The sequence below is a fragment of the Orcinus orca genome, chromosome 9 (assembly GCF_937001465.1).
Source record: "Orcinus orca chromosome 9, mOrcOrc1.1, whole genome shotgun sequence".
Taxonomy (NCBI): Eukaryota; Metazoa; Chordata; class Mammalia; order Artiodactyla; family Delphinidae; genus Orcinus; species Orcinus orca.
In genome coordinates this window covers 75,645,311-75,663,916 of record NC_064567.1, presented here as the reverse complement: position 1 = coordinate 75,663,916, position 18,606 = coordinate 75,645,311, and the positions used below count along the sequence as shown (strand labels likewise).

Here is an 18,606-nt window from a genome sequence, read left to right as displayed (position 1 = left end):
CTATTTAGGTGGATGAATCAAGTCTACTTAAAAGCAATCGTAATCTTTTTTTTTCCGTAGGTTTTCTGTGAAGACCCTGATTGATCGGTCCTGCTTTGAGACAATTGATGATTCTTCTCCTGAATTTAACAATTTTGCCGCTATTTTGGAACAGATTCTAAGTCACCGGCTGAAAGGTAATAGCGCTAATGTATTATTTATTCTGCCAACAGCTCTCGTATTAACAAGGTTGAAATTTTAGAAACCATACAGTCTGGTGTGTGTAGCAGCCAAGCAGCATCTTGAGAAACATAAAACTGATTTTAGAAGGTCTAATCTTTTGGCTGTGTTCCTGTAAAGAATCTCTATTCTTGGATTTATACCCATTTCCAGGATGCATTAAAAATATTGAATATATTAATTGACACATACAAGAAGCAGGATCACTTTCTATATGTAATTAAAATAAAAGTTTCAATTAAAAGGTAGCCCATCTTCAAAGATTACTAGTTGGTATTTTAATTAGTTTACAGAGAAGCATCCAGGCATTAAGTTTGTTTGCTTAATCTTTTCTTCATTAAACTCAGAATCTTTGAAAATTTTTTAGCTGTAAGTAGGTTAAAAAACAGCTATGTAAAAGAGATGCTGGACTTTAAGAAAAATAAATCAGTAAATGTATTAATGTCAGAAATGTAAATCTCTTAAAATTTAAAAGGGAAGATGGGAGCTGTGTTCTCTCAGATTATAAAATATTTTTAAATTAAAAATATACATCTGTAAAATATAGCTGATAACATCAAGAAATATTATGTAGTATAAATTTTCGTAATAATAAATAATAACTTTATCACAATTCCATTATCTAGTTTTCCTAAAGGAGACTTGATCTTAGATGTTTTCACTTAAGTTTTTATTATCTTTACAATCTTAATAGTATAGTAGTTTCAAATAAGTAATCTGTGTGGTAATATAATTTATGAGAATCTCAAATTTAATCTGAAGGTTAATCTGTTTTGTGCTTTTTGATGCTGAAAGCATCAGTTGAGCAGTCCTGTGGGCTTATAACAAATGGTTGGATTTAATAAATGGGGAAACAAAATCTGAATTCATTCAGCCCTTTGCAATTTAAAATGAGATCCATAAAAATCACTGGTGCTTTTCTGTTAAAAGTTTGTTGTTCTGTATTTTTAAAGGGTTATTTATTTTTCTTATTTTGCTGTTCTGTATTTTCTAAAATTTCCGTCATTAGTGTGTTACCTTTTATGAGAAAATAAGTTTTTATGAACGCAGAGCGTCTGAAAGTATTTTGAAATATTGTCATGGTTACTGTATTGTGTGGTGATCGTATTTTAAAATTTTATACGTAATCTTATAAATAATACTTTAAAACACATCAAGTACAGCAGAGCTTGATGTATCCTAATGTTCCAAGGATTTTATCATAAGACCTCAATTCCCTTCATTTGGTGTACCATTTAGCATTTAATTCGCTCACAAAATACGTAAACAACTCTAACAGAAAACAATTAGACCGTGTTGATATAGCCGTGCTGAGTTGCGGGGTTGACTAACTACCGCATAAGTGGACCCCTCCTGCATGCCTGTGTGCCATCTTCTGAGTCATGCCTCAGCAAAATACAGATCATAGGCCTTTAGACTTACTTCATCACCATGAATGTTATTTCTGAGAAGCCAGTGAACTACTGTGTTGAGAATAGAATCTCTAGTTGATTTACGGATAAGAATTCCACGAGTATGACAGTAAGACAGTAAGAAAGATGATCCAATGAGGTTTGTGTGAATTTTTTAAGCTAGGTAAGATTAATAATTCAAAACATGCTTTTTAAAAAAAGTACTGTTGGGACTTCCTTGGTGGTGCAGTGGTTAATACTCCACACTTCCACTGCAGGGGGCACGGGTTCGATCCTTGGTCGGGGAACTAAGATCCCGCATGTCAGACATAAATTAAAAAATTTAAAATAAAAAAAAAGTTCCTATAGGCCGACTATGGTGGTCACTGTTATTACTATAGATATGAATTATGAAATGATCTGTAACTCTCAAGATGAGGTAGTTTATTAAAGATTCAAGTGTCTAGAAACTTCATATAATATTGCCCATTTTTTGGTATTCTAATATGTAATAAATTGCTTTTACTTTTGGAGACGTTACATAATTATTTGGGAGGTTTTTTTGGGTTTTTTGGTTTTTTAAATATTTATTTATTTGTTTTGGCCGCACCGGGTCTTAGTTGCGGCAGGCGGGATCTTCTTTGCGGCATGTTTAGTTGTGGCATGCAGACTCTTAGTTGCGGCATGCGAACTCTTATTTGTGGCATGCATGTGGGATCTAGTTCCCCGAGCAGGGATTGAACCCAGGCCCCCTACATTGGGAGCATGGAGTCTTACCCACTGGACCACCAGGGAAGTCCTGAGAAGTTATATAATTATTTCAATAGTACAGTGTGTTCACTTAAAATTTAGTTATTTTTTATTTTTTTGCGGTGCGCGGGCCTCTCACTGTTGTGGCCTCTCCCGTTGCGGAGCACAGGCTCCAGATGTGCAGGCTCAGCGGCCATGGCTCACGGGCCCAGCCGCTCCACGGCACGTGGGACCTTCCCGGACCGGGCACGAACCCGTGTCCACTGCATCGGCAGGCGGAGTCTCAACCACTGCGCCACCAGGGAAGCCCACAATTTAGTTATTATAACAACTCATTTTTTCAATGTTTTTCTTGATAGAAGTACAAATTTAAAGTGTATAACTTCATGGGTTTATAAGATTTACTTTTCTCTAGCTACTTTTTATTTTTGAAATAAAAGGGTGTTTAGTTTATCAATTTTTTTCAGAGAAAACCAAAATTCATCCCCAGACACAATATAGGCTGTGCTGACACAGGTAACGCGGAGAGCTTCATTCATTCTAACAGCCCCATTATTGAAAAAAAAGGAGGCTTTTAAAATCACATATATTAATCTTGTTTGCAGTAATTCCTTAATAAGATGATGGTCTTACTTTTCTGGACTATATTTGAGAACTAAGAATTAATACACCACCAAATGTAAAATAGATAGCTAGTGGGAAGCTGCTGCATAGCACAGGGAGATCAGCTTGGTGCTTTGTGACCACCTAGAGGGGTGGGATAGGGAGGGTGGGAGGGAGATGCAAGAGGGAAGAGATATGGGGATATATGTTTATGTATAGCTGATTCACTTTGTTATACAGCAGAAGCTAACACACCATTGTAAAGCAGTTATACTCCAATAAAGATGTTAAAGATAATAATAATAAAAACTATTTCCTTTAAAAAAGGAAAAGAAAGAATTAATCACAGAATATAAAATTCAAAGAGGCCTTAGTTCATGTCTTCAGTCATTTTTGGACTTTTACTTTAAAGCATACTCCTTCTCTCCAGCCCACTCCCACCTCCCCTAATAAAAGACACTGCAGATGCTAGACATGTAAGTGGAAGGTCTGGTTGAAGCTGAGTAGGGAAATCGGGCATTTTGTCAGCTCGGCAGCAGTCACACCCCAGTTCCACAGCACCACTTCAGGCAGCGCTGTGAATCATAGCTTAAAAATCACTACTCCAGTTTCCCTCCTACTGAAGCCATCCACTCAATGATATTTACAACCTGTGGACATACAGTCTTTGTTTTAATACTTCTGATATTGGGGAACTTAGGACAGTAAAGTAGGGCCATCAATTTTGGGGCAGTTTAGATTGTTAGAAAATTCTTATGTATAAGAAGCCAACTTATGTGACTGTGCTTTTCTGCCTCTTTTAAATTGTGGGCCTCATAAATATTAAACGATTGCTATTCTGTAATTCTTTCTCCTTAGTTACCCTTTTTCTTTCTTCCAGGTAAAGTGTCTCTAGTTATTTCGATCTTCTGGAACCACTATAGTCTTAGTTATTCTTCTGGTTTATCACTGGTTTACCGAGATCTTAAAATGTGGTACTCACAGCTGAGTAAAGTGCTTCAGATAGGCTAACTTCTGTAATTTGAGATTACAGTGACTTTTTGATTCCCGCATCACACTTTTGTTCACATTGAAATTAAGACCAAGTAAAATCCCAAGGCTTTTAAAAAATTGCTTGTTTTATGTTTTAGATTCTCTAAATTAGTTGCCTGAGATCAAGTTTGAAAGGAATAAATGAAGTGTTATTTTCTTCATCATTCACTTTAGAGATAGATGAGGTGGCTATAAAATTGAAATTCTACTTCTGGGAAGATAAAGTGAACATACTTTCCCCTATTTCTCCCACTTACTATAACCCAAAACCCTGGACCTATAAAACACAAGACTCTGAAAGGTAGGGAGAAGTCTAGGGACTTCAGGACCTTAAGAATGGCATGGTGGTGGGTTTCTTGGATTTTCTGGTTGCTTTACATCTGACACTGAGTACTGGATAAGCCAGTAGCTTGCAGACATCAACAAGCACATGTACACACACACAAACACACAGTCTGACAAGGACCTGCTCTTTCTAGCGAAAGGACCAGGAATAGAACAGCCTGGCAAGACAGAACACTTTTAGACAGTATCTGCTCTAGTTTAGTCAAATACCACAGAAAAAGTGTGGCACTACCCCTAGCCAGGCCTGAAGAGGCTGAATGGAGAACCTAGAAGTCCACCCTCATGAGACTGTAACAGGGCACCTCAACACCACCACAGTGTGGTATCAAGAAAGACCAAGCAGAGAGCTGGCACTTCTTCCCTTTTCGGTGGTTGTGAGCCTTCTCTTCCCACCTGCCCCCACAGTGTGTCAGTGGAGAGCCTGGACTTTCATCCCCACTCAGCAGTAATGAGGTTGTGTCGGAAGAGGTGTATTGGAGAGTTATATCTTTGACCATCACCCAGCGGGTGACAAGGCTACCCTCAGTGCATTGTCAGTCAGCCTGTACTCCCACCTCCACCCAGCGGTAATGAGGACCCCTCCTTCAAGTGTCAGTGAAGGCCAACCGGGAAACTTGGACTTCTCCCTCCACTTGCCAGTAATGAAATGTGGTGCCCTCCACCCTCCGACCTTCCCCTGATGGAGCAGTGTCATAGAACGCCAGTTAAAACAGAAGGTTTAGGGACTTCCCTGATGACGCAGTGGTTAAGAATCCGCCTGCCAATGCAGGGCACACGGGTTCAATCCCTGCTCTGGGAGGATCCCACATGCTGCAGAGCAACTAAGCTCGTGTGCCACAAGTACTGAGCCTGCGCTCTAGGGCCTGTGAGCCACAACTCCTGAGCCCACTTGCCCCAACTACTGAAGCCCACGCACATAGAGCCCATGCTCCGCAACAAGAGAAGCCACTGCAATGAGAAGCCTGCGCATCACAACAAAGAGTAGCCCCCGCTCTCCGCAACTAGAGAAAGCCTGCACGAAGCAATGAAGATCCAACGCAGCCAAAAATAAATTAATTATTTAAAACAAACAAATAAACAGAAGGTTTAAATAAGATCATAGTCTCATAACATAGTATGAACATATCCAGGTTTCATTTGAAGATCACTTTTCATACCAAGAACCAGGAAGATCACAAGTTGCATAACAAAAGACAATAGATGTCAACACTGAAATGATAAAAGGTGGTAGAATTACTGACAAAGATCACAGATCAGTCATGATAAAAATGCTTCACTGAGCAATTCCAAAGACACTTGAAACAAGTGAAAAAGTAGAAAACCTCAGCAAAGAAATAGAAGGTAAAAAGAAGCAAGTGGAAATTTTGATATGGAAAAGTACAAAACTAAATTAAAAAGCTCAGTGGATAGGCTCAACAGGAAAATGGAGGGGAAAGAAGAATCAGTGAACTGGAAGACAAAACAATAGAAATTTCCTAATCAAATAACAGAGACTCAAAATAATCTAAAATTAGAAATAAGAGACTGAAAAAAAAAAAAAAGCCTCAGGGATCTGTGGGACCGTAAAAAAAGATCTAAAATTCCTGTCATCAGAGTCCTCAAAGGAGAGGTGAAAGAGGAAAAGACTGAAAATGTACTCCAAGAAATAATGGCTGAAATTTTCTCAAATTTGGCAAGAGAGGTAAACATACAGATTCAAGAACCTAAGTGGATCACCGAGTAAATCCAAAGAAATACATGCCACAGCACATTATAATTAAACTTTTTAGAAATAAAGACAGAGAAAATGTTGAAAAGTAGCCAGAGGGAAATGATATCTTGTCTATAAGGGAAAAACGATTTGAATGATAGCAGATTTCTCATCAGAAACCATGGAAGCATTTCTGTCAACTGCTGAAAGTAAAATGTCCACACAGAATCCTATATCCAGCAGAATTAACCTTCAGTAATGAAGGGAATATCTAGACATTCTCAGATGACGGAAAACTAAGGGAATTTATCGCCAGCAGACTTAACTCTAAAACTGTGGCTAAAGAACCCTCTTTAAGCAGGAGTGAGTCATAAAAGAAGGAACTTTTAAAAGGAAGGAAGAAACATGGTAAACAAGAATGTGGGTAAATACAATAGGCTTTCCATTTTATTTTGTAGTTTTCTGTTTGTTTCCTCTGGTTTTGGTTTCTCTGTTTCCTTTTTCCTATTTTCCTGTGAGTTACTTGAAAATTTTTTAGAATTCCATTTTTATTCATCTCTAGTCTTTTTGAGTATATTTCTTTGTGTATATTTTTTAGTGGTCGCTCTAGGTATTACATTATATATACATAACTTGTCACAGTCTGTTAGTGTCATCATTTTCCAGACTGAAATTTAAAAACCTTACCTTTCTTCATAGACATTACTCTCCCTCATCTATAATTGTTTTAGATATTTCCCCTACATGCATTTAGAATTAGTGTTATAATTTTTGTTTCCACCATCAAATTTAATGTAGAAAACTCAAGAGGAAAAGGCAAGTCTGTGGTTTCAGGTTGCTGCTTTGTCCAGCACACAGTCTGGGATAGACAAGGCAAAGGGACTTAACTGCTGTGTCATTTCTTGAGTTCCAAGGTCCCTAGACAATCTTCCTTTTATTCTCCACCTTCAGAATCTTCTTACAGTTTTTTTTTGCGTATAATATCCAGGATTTTTGGTTGTATTTAACCGGAGGAGAGTACATCTACTTTATCTTTTCTGGAACCAGCAGTCTCCTTTAATTTTGTAATGTGAAGAATTGCATCAATAGTTTTTCTAATGTTAATTCATGCATATATACTTGGGAAAAATCTAACTTGAACCTCATGTATTGTTTTAGTATACTTTATTTAGGATTTGGTTTTGATTCTGAGTTTATGAGCAAAATTTGTCATTTTTCTGTTTGGTACTTGTTTTGGTTTTTGTTATCAAGATTATATCACCTCATTAAACAAATGAAGGTGTTTCATCTTTTATTATTCTTTGGAAGAATTTTGCATGAGCTTGCAATCATCTGTTAGGGAGAATTTGCCAGTAAAAACTGGGTCAAGCAGGGCGGGGCGGTGTGCATGCACAAGTGCACTTTATCAGCTAATTTACCTCCTTTAATGCTTATAGGTCTGTTTAGGTTGTTGATTTCTCTATTCTATGTTCTGTTCTACAGTTGTCAATGTCTTCTATATCCTCTTAATTATTTACTCTCTAGTGAGTTGCCATTTTTCATTTCAGTGTGACACACTTAAAGTAGATGAATTCAACTGTGAATGGTTTAAAAAAGTCAAAGCTCACTGAAGAGATCTAAAGATAAGTCACATATTCATCCTTATGGCATTGTTAAAAGCTAAGATTCTGCTTTTTAAAAAAAACCCACTCCCTACCCTCATTGTTTGCCAGCTGTCCCCCTCCTCTGAACAATAGGGTATACAGTTGTTCTTCAATATCCATGGAGGATTGGTTCCAGGACCCCCTGGATACCAAAATCTGCAGATGCACAAGTCCCTTATATAAAATGGTGTAGCATTTGCATATAACCTACGCACATCCTCCCATAGAGTATGAATCATCTCTAGATTACTTGTAATACTTAATACAATGTAAATGCTATGTAGATAATTGCCAGCACCTGGCAAATTCAAGTTTTGCTTTTTGGAACTGTCTGGAATTAAAAAAATTTTTTTTTCCGTTCATGGTTGGTTGAATCCATGGATGCAGAGGGCCATCTGCATTTAATTCAGTCTGCTGTTAAAGAACGAAACAAAAGCTCCATTAGTGAATACCTGGTATTATTTTCTACACAGATGTCCCCTTTTGCATCCCTAATATTGATTATTAGTTATTTTTCTCTTTTTTCATGAGCACTATTGCCAGAGATTTGTTCATTTTATTAGTCTTTCAAATAATTAATTTTTGGCTTTGTTGATTTCCTTCTCTCCAAATACTGCTTTGGCTACATTTACAAGTTTGGATATGTATTATGTTTACTAATATTCATTTTTAAGTAATTTCTACTTTTCATTATTATTTCTTCTTTGGCTTAGTGTTATTTGGAAGTTTAGTTTTAATGTTTCTGAAAATAGCTTTTCATTTTTACTTCTATGTTAATTGAATTATGGTCAGAGAATTTGTTCTGTATGGCAGATTTTTTTGAAAGTTGTAAGATTTGCTTAATGGCCTAGTTTATGATTAGTTTTAATAAATGTTCCATATTGAGAAGAATGTGTATTCTCTAACTGTTGATTATGTTTTTCAAATGCTAGTCACATTTTTGTCAGTTTGATCTGTTGATAACTTAGAAATTTTGAACTATTTTATTATTCTGATGGATTTATCAGGTTATTCTGGTAGATATGTCTCTTTTTGCTGTCTGTATTTTGAGTCTATTTGATGCATTCAGTTTCAGGGTTTTTGTAAATTCCCTTATTTTCTGTTTATTTTTCATTTTTGGCCTCTTAAGTATTTCCGTGGGGTTTTTTGTATGCTTGCTATGTTTAAAAGTGTATCTATTATATTTTATCCAGCATTTCTAATTTCCTTTTGTTTTGTGTTGGGAGGAAAGATTTTCCTATAATTACATGTTTCCCACTTGAAAGACAAATTCTTGCTATTGCTAAAGAGAGTTCTAAAACTTTTTCTTTTCTTTGAAAATTATCATTGCCCTTTGTTGTTGATTTTATAGTGAACAGTTAAACTTAATGGTCAAAATGTATAATGTTGAGGTAAAACAAGTCTGGCACCAATAGTAAGTATTCAATATTTCCTTTTAGATAGTTTCGATTGTCATGTAATTAAAAAAAATTTTAATTAAAAAATACTCAGGTGTATATATCTGTATATTATATATCACAATGCTATAGTAATATATAATCACTACATTATATATATTCATATTTAGGTAATACAGTATATAATGTATTATATATTTTTTTAAGTTTAGATCCTTTTTCCTATTTCCCTTTTTATACATAAATTCACCCATTTCCATCCTCTAGCCCTGGCTTTTAAATACTTTTTTGTTCCTGTAGATACAAGGTTTTTTTCTACTTGACATTGAGGTCTATTTCTGGTTATTACCCACTGAAACTATTACTTGAGTAACCATTTCAATTTCCACTTCAGTGGCGCTCTTCTGTTTCCTCTTTATTCCCTTCTAGCCAGTTCCTAATAAGCTTTTCCTATAGGTGGATTTTCTCCTTCCTCTTCTATGTATTACTGCGTTCTAAACTATCCATTTCAATTTTCTTAGCTCTGGAAATTTTCCTAAGAAAACTTGCCTGATTTTTCTACTGTATCCTTTTTCAGACAGCATGGGTTCTGTTTATCTTATGTCTTTTAGTATGCCGTACACTTTACCATACTATAGCCTTCAAAAAGTTAACTCAACTTATGATGCTAGAGAAGGTGGAGTAAGTCCACTACTACCCTAACTCTCTGTCTTAGCATGCTTGGGCTGACAGGACAAAATGCCACAGACTGGGTGGCTTAAACAACATAAATTTATTTCTCACAGTTCTGGAGCTTGGCAAGTCCAAGACCAAGGTGCTGGCTGATTGAGATTCTGGTGAGAGCTCTTTTCCTGGCTTGTAGATGATTGCCTTCTTGCTGTGTCCTCAGACGGCAGAGAGAAAGAGAATGAGAGTGCTTTGTGGTGTCCCTTCTTATAAGGACACTAATCCTACAGGATCAGGACCCTACCCTTATGACCTCATTTAACATTAATTACCTCCTTATAGGCCCTATCTCCAAATATAGTCACATTGGGTGTTAGGGTTTCAACATAAGACTTTGGGGGGAATCAGTTCAGCCCACAGCACTCTTCTACCGATTGCAGTTAAAAACTCTGGACAGAATGCAACAAGCAACTACTTATATACTTTGGAAAGTAAACAATAGCAGCCAGGTTGGGGAGAGAGATCAAAATCTGAAGAAGAACCATCATAGGAATGAGTGTCCTTTGTATTTTTTTCCCTCCTATATCCTCAGCCTTAACCTGAGGGGCCCTTTGTCTTTAATTGTGCTATGGATGCAGACAACAGCAAAGACTCCAACAGTAACCTTCTCTTTCTGGCCAGAGTATCTGGAAAAGGTCCCTCTGTGAGCCAGAGAGTATTGAGGCTTCCCATTTTTTCTCTTTTTTCTTGCTGCTTTTCCCCAAGAGCTGCTTGAGTTGCCCAGGATTGTGCCGTAGTGTGAGAGGCTAAAACTCTAAAACTTTTTATTTACATTAATGTTGCAGGAAAAGGAAGGATCTGGGGGCTGGAGTCTATCAGGGAAGAGAGCCCTGGAAAGGGGAATGCCCTAATTCTGTATGTAATGACCAGCATAAGTTCTGGCCTCACACCCAAGAATGTGAGGACTGAGCTAGGATACAAACCACCACCCAAATCCCAGAGCGGCATATATATCGGTAAGGCCCAAAGAAGCATAGCTAAGGCTTTACAAACTGAACTTAAATTGTAACCACTGCCCACATAAAGCAAGAAAGAACTTGGCTATCTGAATCTAACTGGGTCTATTGCCTACCAAAAAAACCCAAAACAAAACAAAAATCAACATATTTTAGGGATTTTAATAGGATTTAGAGTGTCAAGATAATATTTAAAACATCCAATATAAAACTTAAAGTTACTTCACATATAAAGAACCAGGAAAATATGACCAATTGTCAGAGGAAAAGACAATCAAAGATGCCAATCCCGAGATAAGTTATCAGGCAAAGATGTTAAATCAACCATTAAAACCATGCTCCATGATGTAAGGTAAATATTCTTGAGATGAATAGAAAGATAGAAGTTCTGAATTGAGAAATAAAAACCTCATAAAGGACCACGTGGAAATTTCAGTACATAAAAGCAAAATATCTGAAAACATTTACTAGGTGGGGTTCTATAGCAGAGTGGAGATAATAGAGCTGTGTATGAATTTGAAAATAGATCAATAGAAATTATCCAAACTGAAGAACCAGAGCCTCAGGGACCTGTTGGACAATAGCAGAAGATATAATGTTTGCATCTTTGGAATCCCAGAAGGAGAGGGGCAAGAGATTGGTGCAGAAAATACGTTAAAAAAAAAATAAAGCTATAAGTTCCTGGATCTGGGAAAGGAATAAACTTATTGGTCCAAGAAGCTTAGCAAACTTCTGAAAAGGTAAACTCAGAGTTAAGCACTCCAAGATACATCATAACTAAACTTCTGAAAATAAAAGAGAAAAAATCTCGAAAGCAGACAGAGAAATATAGTACATTATGTACAGGGAGGAACAATTCAAATGACTATAGGTTTTTCATCAGGAACCGCAGAAGAGAGTGGAAGAACATCTTAAAATTCTGAAAGCAAAGAACTGCCAACTCAGAATTCTGTATGCAGTGAAAACATACCTCAGAGATGAAGGCAAAATAAAGAAATACTCAGATGAAGGAAAAGTAAGAATTGTTACTAGTAGACCTGGTCTAAAAGAAGTGCTAACTAGAGTTCTTCAGACCAAAAGGAGATGATACCAAGGAAACTTAGAACTTTGTGAATGAAGAAAGAGCAACAGAAATGAAGAAAGAGCAACAGAAAATATAGCAGATTTTTTTCCTTCAAGATTTTTAAAATATAACTGTTGAAAGCAAAAATTACAACATTTCTTGAGAGGTTTCAGTGTTTGCATATATAGTGTAAATGACATTTAAAACAAAGAGGGGAAAGTAAAGGGACCTATGTGGTCATATATTTTACTTGAAATGGTAAAATATTAACTGTAAGTAGACTGTTAAAGGTTAGTTTTTTTTTAATTGGAGTATAGTTGATTTTACAATGTTGTGTTAGTTTCAGGTGTACAGCAAAGTGAATGTTATATGTATACATATATCCGTTCTTTTCCCATATAGATTATTACAGAATATTGAGTCGAGTTCCCTGTGCTATACAATAGGTCCTTATTATCTATTTTATATATAGTAGTGTGTTTATGTTAATCCCGATCTCCTAATTTATCACTTCCCCCGACACTTCCCCTTTTGTACCATAAGTTTGATTTCAAGATCTGTGAGTCTGTTTCTGTTTTGTGAATAAGCTCACTTGTATTTTTTATTAGATTCCACATATAAGTGATATCATATGATATTTGTCTTTTTCTGTCTGATTTACTTCACGTAGTATGATAATCTCTAGGTCCATCCATGTTGCTGCAAATGGCGTTATTTTGTTCTTTTTTATGCCTGAGTAATATTCCATTGTATATATGTACTACATCTTCTTTATCCGTTTCTCTGTCAGTGTACATTTAGGTTACTTCCATGTCTTGACTATTGTAAATAGGGCTGCAGTGAACACTGGGGTGCATGTTATCTTTTCGAATTACGGTTTTCTCTGGGTATATGCCCAGGAGTGGGATTGCTGGATCATATGGTAGTTCTATTTTTAGTTTTTTAAGGGACCCCCATACTGTTCTCCATAGTGATTGTACCAACTTACATTCCCACCAACAGTGTAGAGGGTTCTCTTTTCTCCACACCCTCTCCAGCATTTATTGTTTGTAGATTTTTTGATGATGGCCATTCTGACTGGTGTGAGGTGATACCTCATTGTAGTTTTTTTTTTAAGGTATTTAAAATTTTTTATTTATTTATTATTTTGGCTACATTAGGTCTTTGTTGCTGTGCGCGGGCTTTCTCTAGTTGCGGTGAGCAGGGGCTACTCTTTGTTGCGGTGCATGGGCATCTCATTGTGGTGGCTTCTTTTGTTGTAGAGTATGGGCTCTAGGCACCCAGGCTTCAGGAGTTATGGCTCCTGGGCTCTAGAGCACAGGCTCAGTAGTTGTGGCGCATGGGCTTAGTTTCTCCACGGCATGTGGAATCTTCCCGGACCAGGGCTTGAACCTGTGTCCCCTGCATTGGCAGGCGGATTCTTAATCACTGCGCCACCAGGGAAGCCCCTTATTGTAGTTTTGATTTGCATTTCTCTGATAATTAGTGATGTTGAGCATCTTTTTGTGTGCTTTTTGGCCATCTGTATGTCTTCTTTGGAGAAACGTCTATTTAGATCTTCCACCTATTTTTTGATTGAGTTGTTTGTTTTTATATTGAGCTGCATGAATATATTTTGTATATTTTGGAGATGAATCCCTTGTAGGTTGCTTTATTTGCAAATATTTTCTCCCATTTTGTGGGTTGTCTTTTCATTTTGTTTATGGTTTCCTTTGCTGTGCAAAAGTTCTTAAGTTTAATTAGGTCACATTTGTTTTTTGGTTTTTTTTTTATTATAAAAGTCAGTTTATTTTCCCTTTCTGTGTTTTGTATTTTCCCTTTTTGTCAGTAATGAGCAATTAACTGATTGGGAATCTGCTTGATTAAATAAATTAGCAAGTTCATAAACACACCACATTTAAGAGTATAGAGCAAGAGGTTGAAAAATATTCCGTAACCCAATGCAAATTAGGCAGTCCTCAAAATTGAACATTTTTCGCCTGTTAATTTCCATAATTTAAAATATATATACAGTATGACCTTAAAATATTGATAATTAGTATAAAATTCACAGCTTTGAAGACATATATTCTACAAACTTCTAAAGAATAGATACCTAGATATGCCTCAGGCCTTAGTAATCCATTAATGTGATTCAGTGTCACATACTTAACGCTTACAGGGCCAAAAGGTCTTTCTTCTTTCTCTAATTCTAGTCTTCAGCTGAGGTAACGCAAGGAACCTGGTTGTGACACAGATCAATCCTCTGAAAATAGGGCTAAGCCAATTACCTTCCTAGTGGATCCTAAAGTTCCCAGAGAACAAATCTGGGGTTGAGTGCTTTGGTTGTAAGTTACACGCTGGAATGTTCACAGTTGAGGTACATTATGGTCCTTGAAAGGAAGACTAAAGACTTCCAGGAGTCAAAGGGAATTCTGAATGAAGACGGAGGAGAGCAAGTTGGCAATCATTTGAAGGTATTTCTGCTTCTGGAGCTGAATGACTTTAGAGCAGATACAGAGTGAGAGCCAATCAGCATGTAGTGTGATTTTTTCCCCACCGTGGTTAACAAAGGGATTCTCTGTACAAGGCTTGCTTACACTGGACCTGGCTGGAGTGCTTATCCGGATTTGATGCGTCAGAGATGAGCCACTCTCTGCAAACTCGTGACCAAGCAAAATGCAACGATCCTTTCTATTCGTGGAGCATGTCGTTGGTACAAACCATGCATGAATGCCTCGTGGTCACTTGGCTTTCCAGGCTGGAGGACTAGGTCCGAGTCCAATACAGCATTTACGGTTAAAAGGATAAACCTTCACAGGCCACCAAAGACACTGGCAGGTTCATAGGCCATTCAGTACATTCATGAAACAACAGCAATAAAAATCATTAATTATTCCTGTAGTGTAGAAAAACAGCCCAGCCTTCACTTTGGTCAGCATCTACGGTGGCTGACACTGTTGAAAGAGGCTTGACAGTCTGAGGTTATGTTGGAGCTCTTAAGACAACCCCAAAGTAAGGTGAATGAAAAGGAATAGTCCTGATGTGTCTCCTATTTTTCTTGTTCTTTTGTGGGCACTGGTCACTCACTCAATATGCGAGCTTGTCGTCCTTGCGTAAGATAGCATATTTCCCTCACTATTAATGGTGAAATAAATAGAACTGTGCAAATTGTCATAAGAATGAAAAAGTAGAAAACCCACATCCATCCTGGGTTGTCCTGGATCAAAGACGCTAAATACTGGCTCACCGCAGCTCCAGTGCTCCCGGTTCCATCAGCTATTCTGTGATGATCGCCAAAGCCTCACTGCTCCCTTGGATCAGCTCTTGATGACCCAGGTCCTCAGAAATAGCAGAGCTAATCATATTAGAAGGTCCACCAATAAAAAATCCTGTGACAGCCGTCAGAAGTGCATTGATAGACTTATTGTTTGGAGAATAACTACATCCAACGAGGGACCCGACTGCCAGAAGCAGACTGAGAGCTAACACCGGGGCTCTCTTCTGTAGCACATAAGAGATGAAGCCTTGCAGAGTTCCACCTATAATTCCTCCAACATTGTATCAAATGGACAGCTTGTCGGCTTCAGCCTCCTTCCATCCAAAGTTATTACTCAGATAAAAGGGCAACCAGAAGAAGAAGGAGTAATTCACTAACTTCAAGCAGGCACAGGCCAGTGAATATGCTATAACTCCGAGAAGGCAACAAGCTTGGTAAAAGCTTATCGCCTTGACTTGGGTAACAGACTTGCCTTCTTGGATTGAATAATTAGGATCAGCTTCATTTTCAGCACCATTAATTAATGGCCTGTGCAAATCTTCTTCAAAATCTTCTGCCTCAATACCTGGGAGACCAATTTCTTCGGGTGACACGAGGAGTCTAAAGAAGATGATGATCCCACCAGCAAACTGCACAGCCGCTGTCACCACAAAGCCATACTCATAACCATACTGCAGAACAGAAGAAGCTAGACACGGTCCCAAAATATTGCCCACTGAGGCACAGGCACTCCAGAGACCAAAAACAACTCCTCGTCCAGCTTTCCCAAACCATTTGCCCATAACAGTAACCACACAGGGCCAACCAGTGGACTGCAGCAGGCCATTCACGATCCACAGGCTGCAGTACAGCCCCTTGTTGTAGAAATGCAGCCATTCTGTGAGAGTACCAGAGACAAACACCACTAATGCAGAGGAGCACATGCCAAAAGACAGGACCCATCACAAATTAAGCTGATCCCCGACGATACTGCTGATGAAAAGGCCCACAGCGTAGGAGAGGAAAACGGTGTCGAGTGTTCCGAGGAAAAGAATGGCTTCCTCTGCACTGGGAAACAAAAGGTTGCTGCTCCAGATCTCTACAGGCAGTTCAGTTGACTTGTTAAAAGCACTTGGGGTCCACTGCTTAGAGATACTGACTTTGACATTGCTAAGTGTTTTTCTTGATGCATGGAGCAACGAGTAACTGAAGAAGGGGAGCAGGAACATGAGCACATGATGATGGCTGAACCGGGAGAGCAAAGTTCCGCTTTGAAAAATATTTGGCCAGGCCATGTTCCTCCTGACCTTCCTTCTCACCTTGACCTTAAAGTCTGGATAATGAATGGTTTACATCGTTTCTTCTTTCCGAGTCCTGCAGTAGTCGTCGTGCTCCAGCCGGCTGCTCTGCTCACTCCACTGTGCCTGCAACTCCGCCACTCACATGTTTGTTTTTGTTTTTATTTTCATTACTCTAGGAGGTAGATCCAAAAAGATATTGCTGTGATCTATGTCAAAGAGTGTTCCGACTGATTTCCTCTAATACTTTTATGGTATCTGGCCTTACATTTAGGTCTTTGATCCATTTTGAGTTTATTTTTGTGTATGGTGTTAGGGAGTGTTCTAATTTCATTCTTTTACATGTAGCTTTCTAGTTTTCCCAGCACCACTTATTGAAGAGACTGTCTTTTCTCCATTATAAAGTTTTGCCTCCTTTATCAAAGATAAGGTGACCATAGGTGTGTGGATTTATCTTTGGACTTCCAACATTGTACATTGATCTATATTTCCATTTTTTGTGCCAGTACCTTACTGTGTTGATTACTGTAGGTTTGTAGTATAGTCTGAAGTTAGTTAGCTGATTCCACCAGCTCCGTTTTTCTTTCTCAAGATTGCTTTGGCTATTCAGGGTCTTTTGTGTTTCCATACAAACTGTAAAATTTTTAGTTCTAGTTCTGTGAACAATACCATTGGTAATCTGATACAGATTGCATTGCATCTGTAGATTGCTTAGGGTAGTATAGTCATTTTCACAATATTCTTCAAATCCAAGAACATGGTATATCTCTCCATCTGTTTGTGTCATCTTTGATTTCTTTCATCAGCATCTTACAGTTTTCTGAATACAAGTCTTTTGCCTCCTTAGGTAGGTTTATTACTAGGTTTTTTTATCCTTCTTGATGCAGTGGTATACGATATTTGTTTTTCTCTTTCTGACTTCAGATGCATTGGTAAATGGGATTGTTTCCTTAATTTCTCTTTCTGATCTTTCATTGTTAGTATATAGGAATGCAGGAGATTTATGTGTATTAATTTTGTATCCTGCAACTTTACCAAATTCATTGAGGAGCTCTAGTAGTGTTCTGGTAGCATCTTTAGGATTTTCTATTTATAGTATCATGTCATCTGCAGACACTGACAGTTTTATTTCTTCTTTCCCAGTGTGGATTCCTTTTATTTCTTTTTCTTCTCTGATTGCTGTGGCTAGGACTTCCAAAACTATGTTGAATAAAAGTGACAAGAGTGGACATCCTTGTCTTGTTGCTGATCTTAGAGGAAATGGTTTCAGTTTTTCACCATTGAGAATGATGTTAGCTGTGAGTTTGTTGTATATGGCCTTTATTATGTTGAGGTAGGTTCCCTCTATGCCCACTTTCTGGAGAGCTTTTATCATAAATGGATGTTGAATTTTGTCAGAAGCTTTTTCTGCGTCTATTGATATGATCATATGGTTTTTATTCTTCAGTTTGTCAATGTAGTGTATCACATTGTTTGATTTGTGTATATTGAAAAATCCTTCCATCCCTGGGATAAATCCCACTTGACCATGGTGTATGATCCTTTTACTGTATCGTTGGATTTGGTTTGCTAGTATTTTGTTGAGGATTTTTGCATCTATGTTGATCAGTGTTAGTGGCCTGTAATTTTCTTTTTTTGTGGTATCTTTGTCTGGTTTTGGTATCAGGGTGATGGTGGCCTGGTGGCCTCATAGAGTGAGCTTGGGAGTGTTCCTTCCTCTGCAATTTTTTGGAAGAGTTTGAGAAGGATGGGTGTTAGCTCTTCTCTGAATGTTTGATAGAATTCACCTGTGAAGCCATCTGGTCCTGGACTTTTGTTTGTTGGAAGATTTTTAATCACAGTTTCAATTTCATTACTTGTGATTGATCTGTTCATATTTTCTATTTCTTCCTGGCTCAGTCTTGGAAGGTTGTATATTCCTAAGAATTTGTCCATGTCTTCTAGGCTGTCTGTTTTATTGGTATATAGTTGCTTGTAGTAGTCTCTAATGATCCTTTGCATTTCTGTGGTGTCATTTGTAACTTCTCCTTTTTTGTTTCTAATTTTGTTGATTTGAGCCCCCTCCTTTGTTTTCCGTGATGAGTCTGGCTAAAGGTTTATCAATTTTGTTTATCTTTTCAAAGAATGAGCTTTTAGTTTCATTGATCTTTTCTATTGTTTTCTGTGTCTCTATTTCATTTATTTCTGCTCTGTTCTTTTTTATTTCTTCTACTAACTTTGGGTTTTGTTTGTTCTTATTTCTCTAGTTGTTTTAG

General features: G+C 37.6%; 1 protein-coding gene and 1 pseudogene across 8 annotated transcripts in view; one reads left to right on the top strand and one right to left on the bottom strand.

Moving 5' to 3' along the window:
• RUNDC3B (RUN domain containing 3B) overlaps positions 1–18,606 on the top strand; it is a 147,844-nt gene that overhangs the window by 23,848 nt on the left and 105,390 nt on the right. For all 8 annotated transcript variants that reach the window (XM_049714905.1, XM_049714906.1, XM_049714904.1 and 5 more), the window contains exon 2: positions 61–176. In XM_049714905.1, coding sequence (XP_049570862.1) covers positions 61–176 — 116 coding nt within the window. The remainder of the gene's footprint in view (positions 1–60; positions 177–18,606) is intronic.
• Positions 14,700–16,422, bottom strand: LOC101278027 (sugar phosphate exchanger 3-like; annotated as a pseudogene).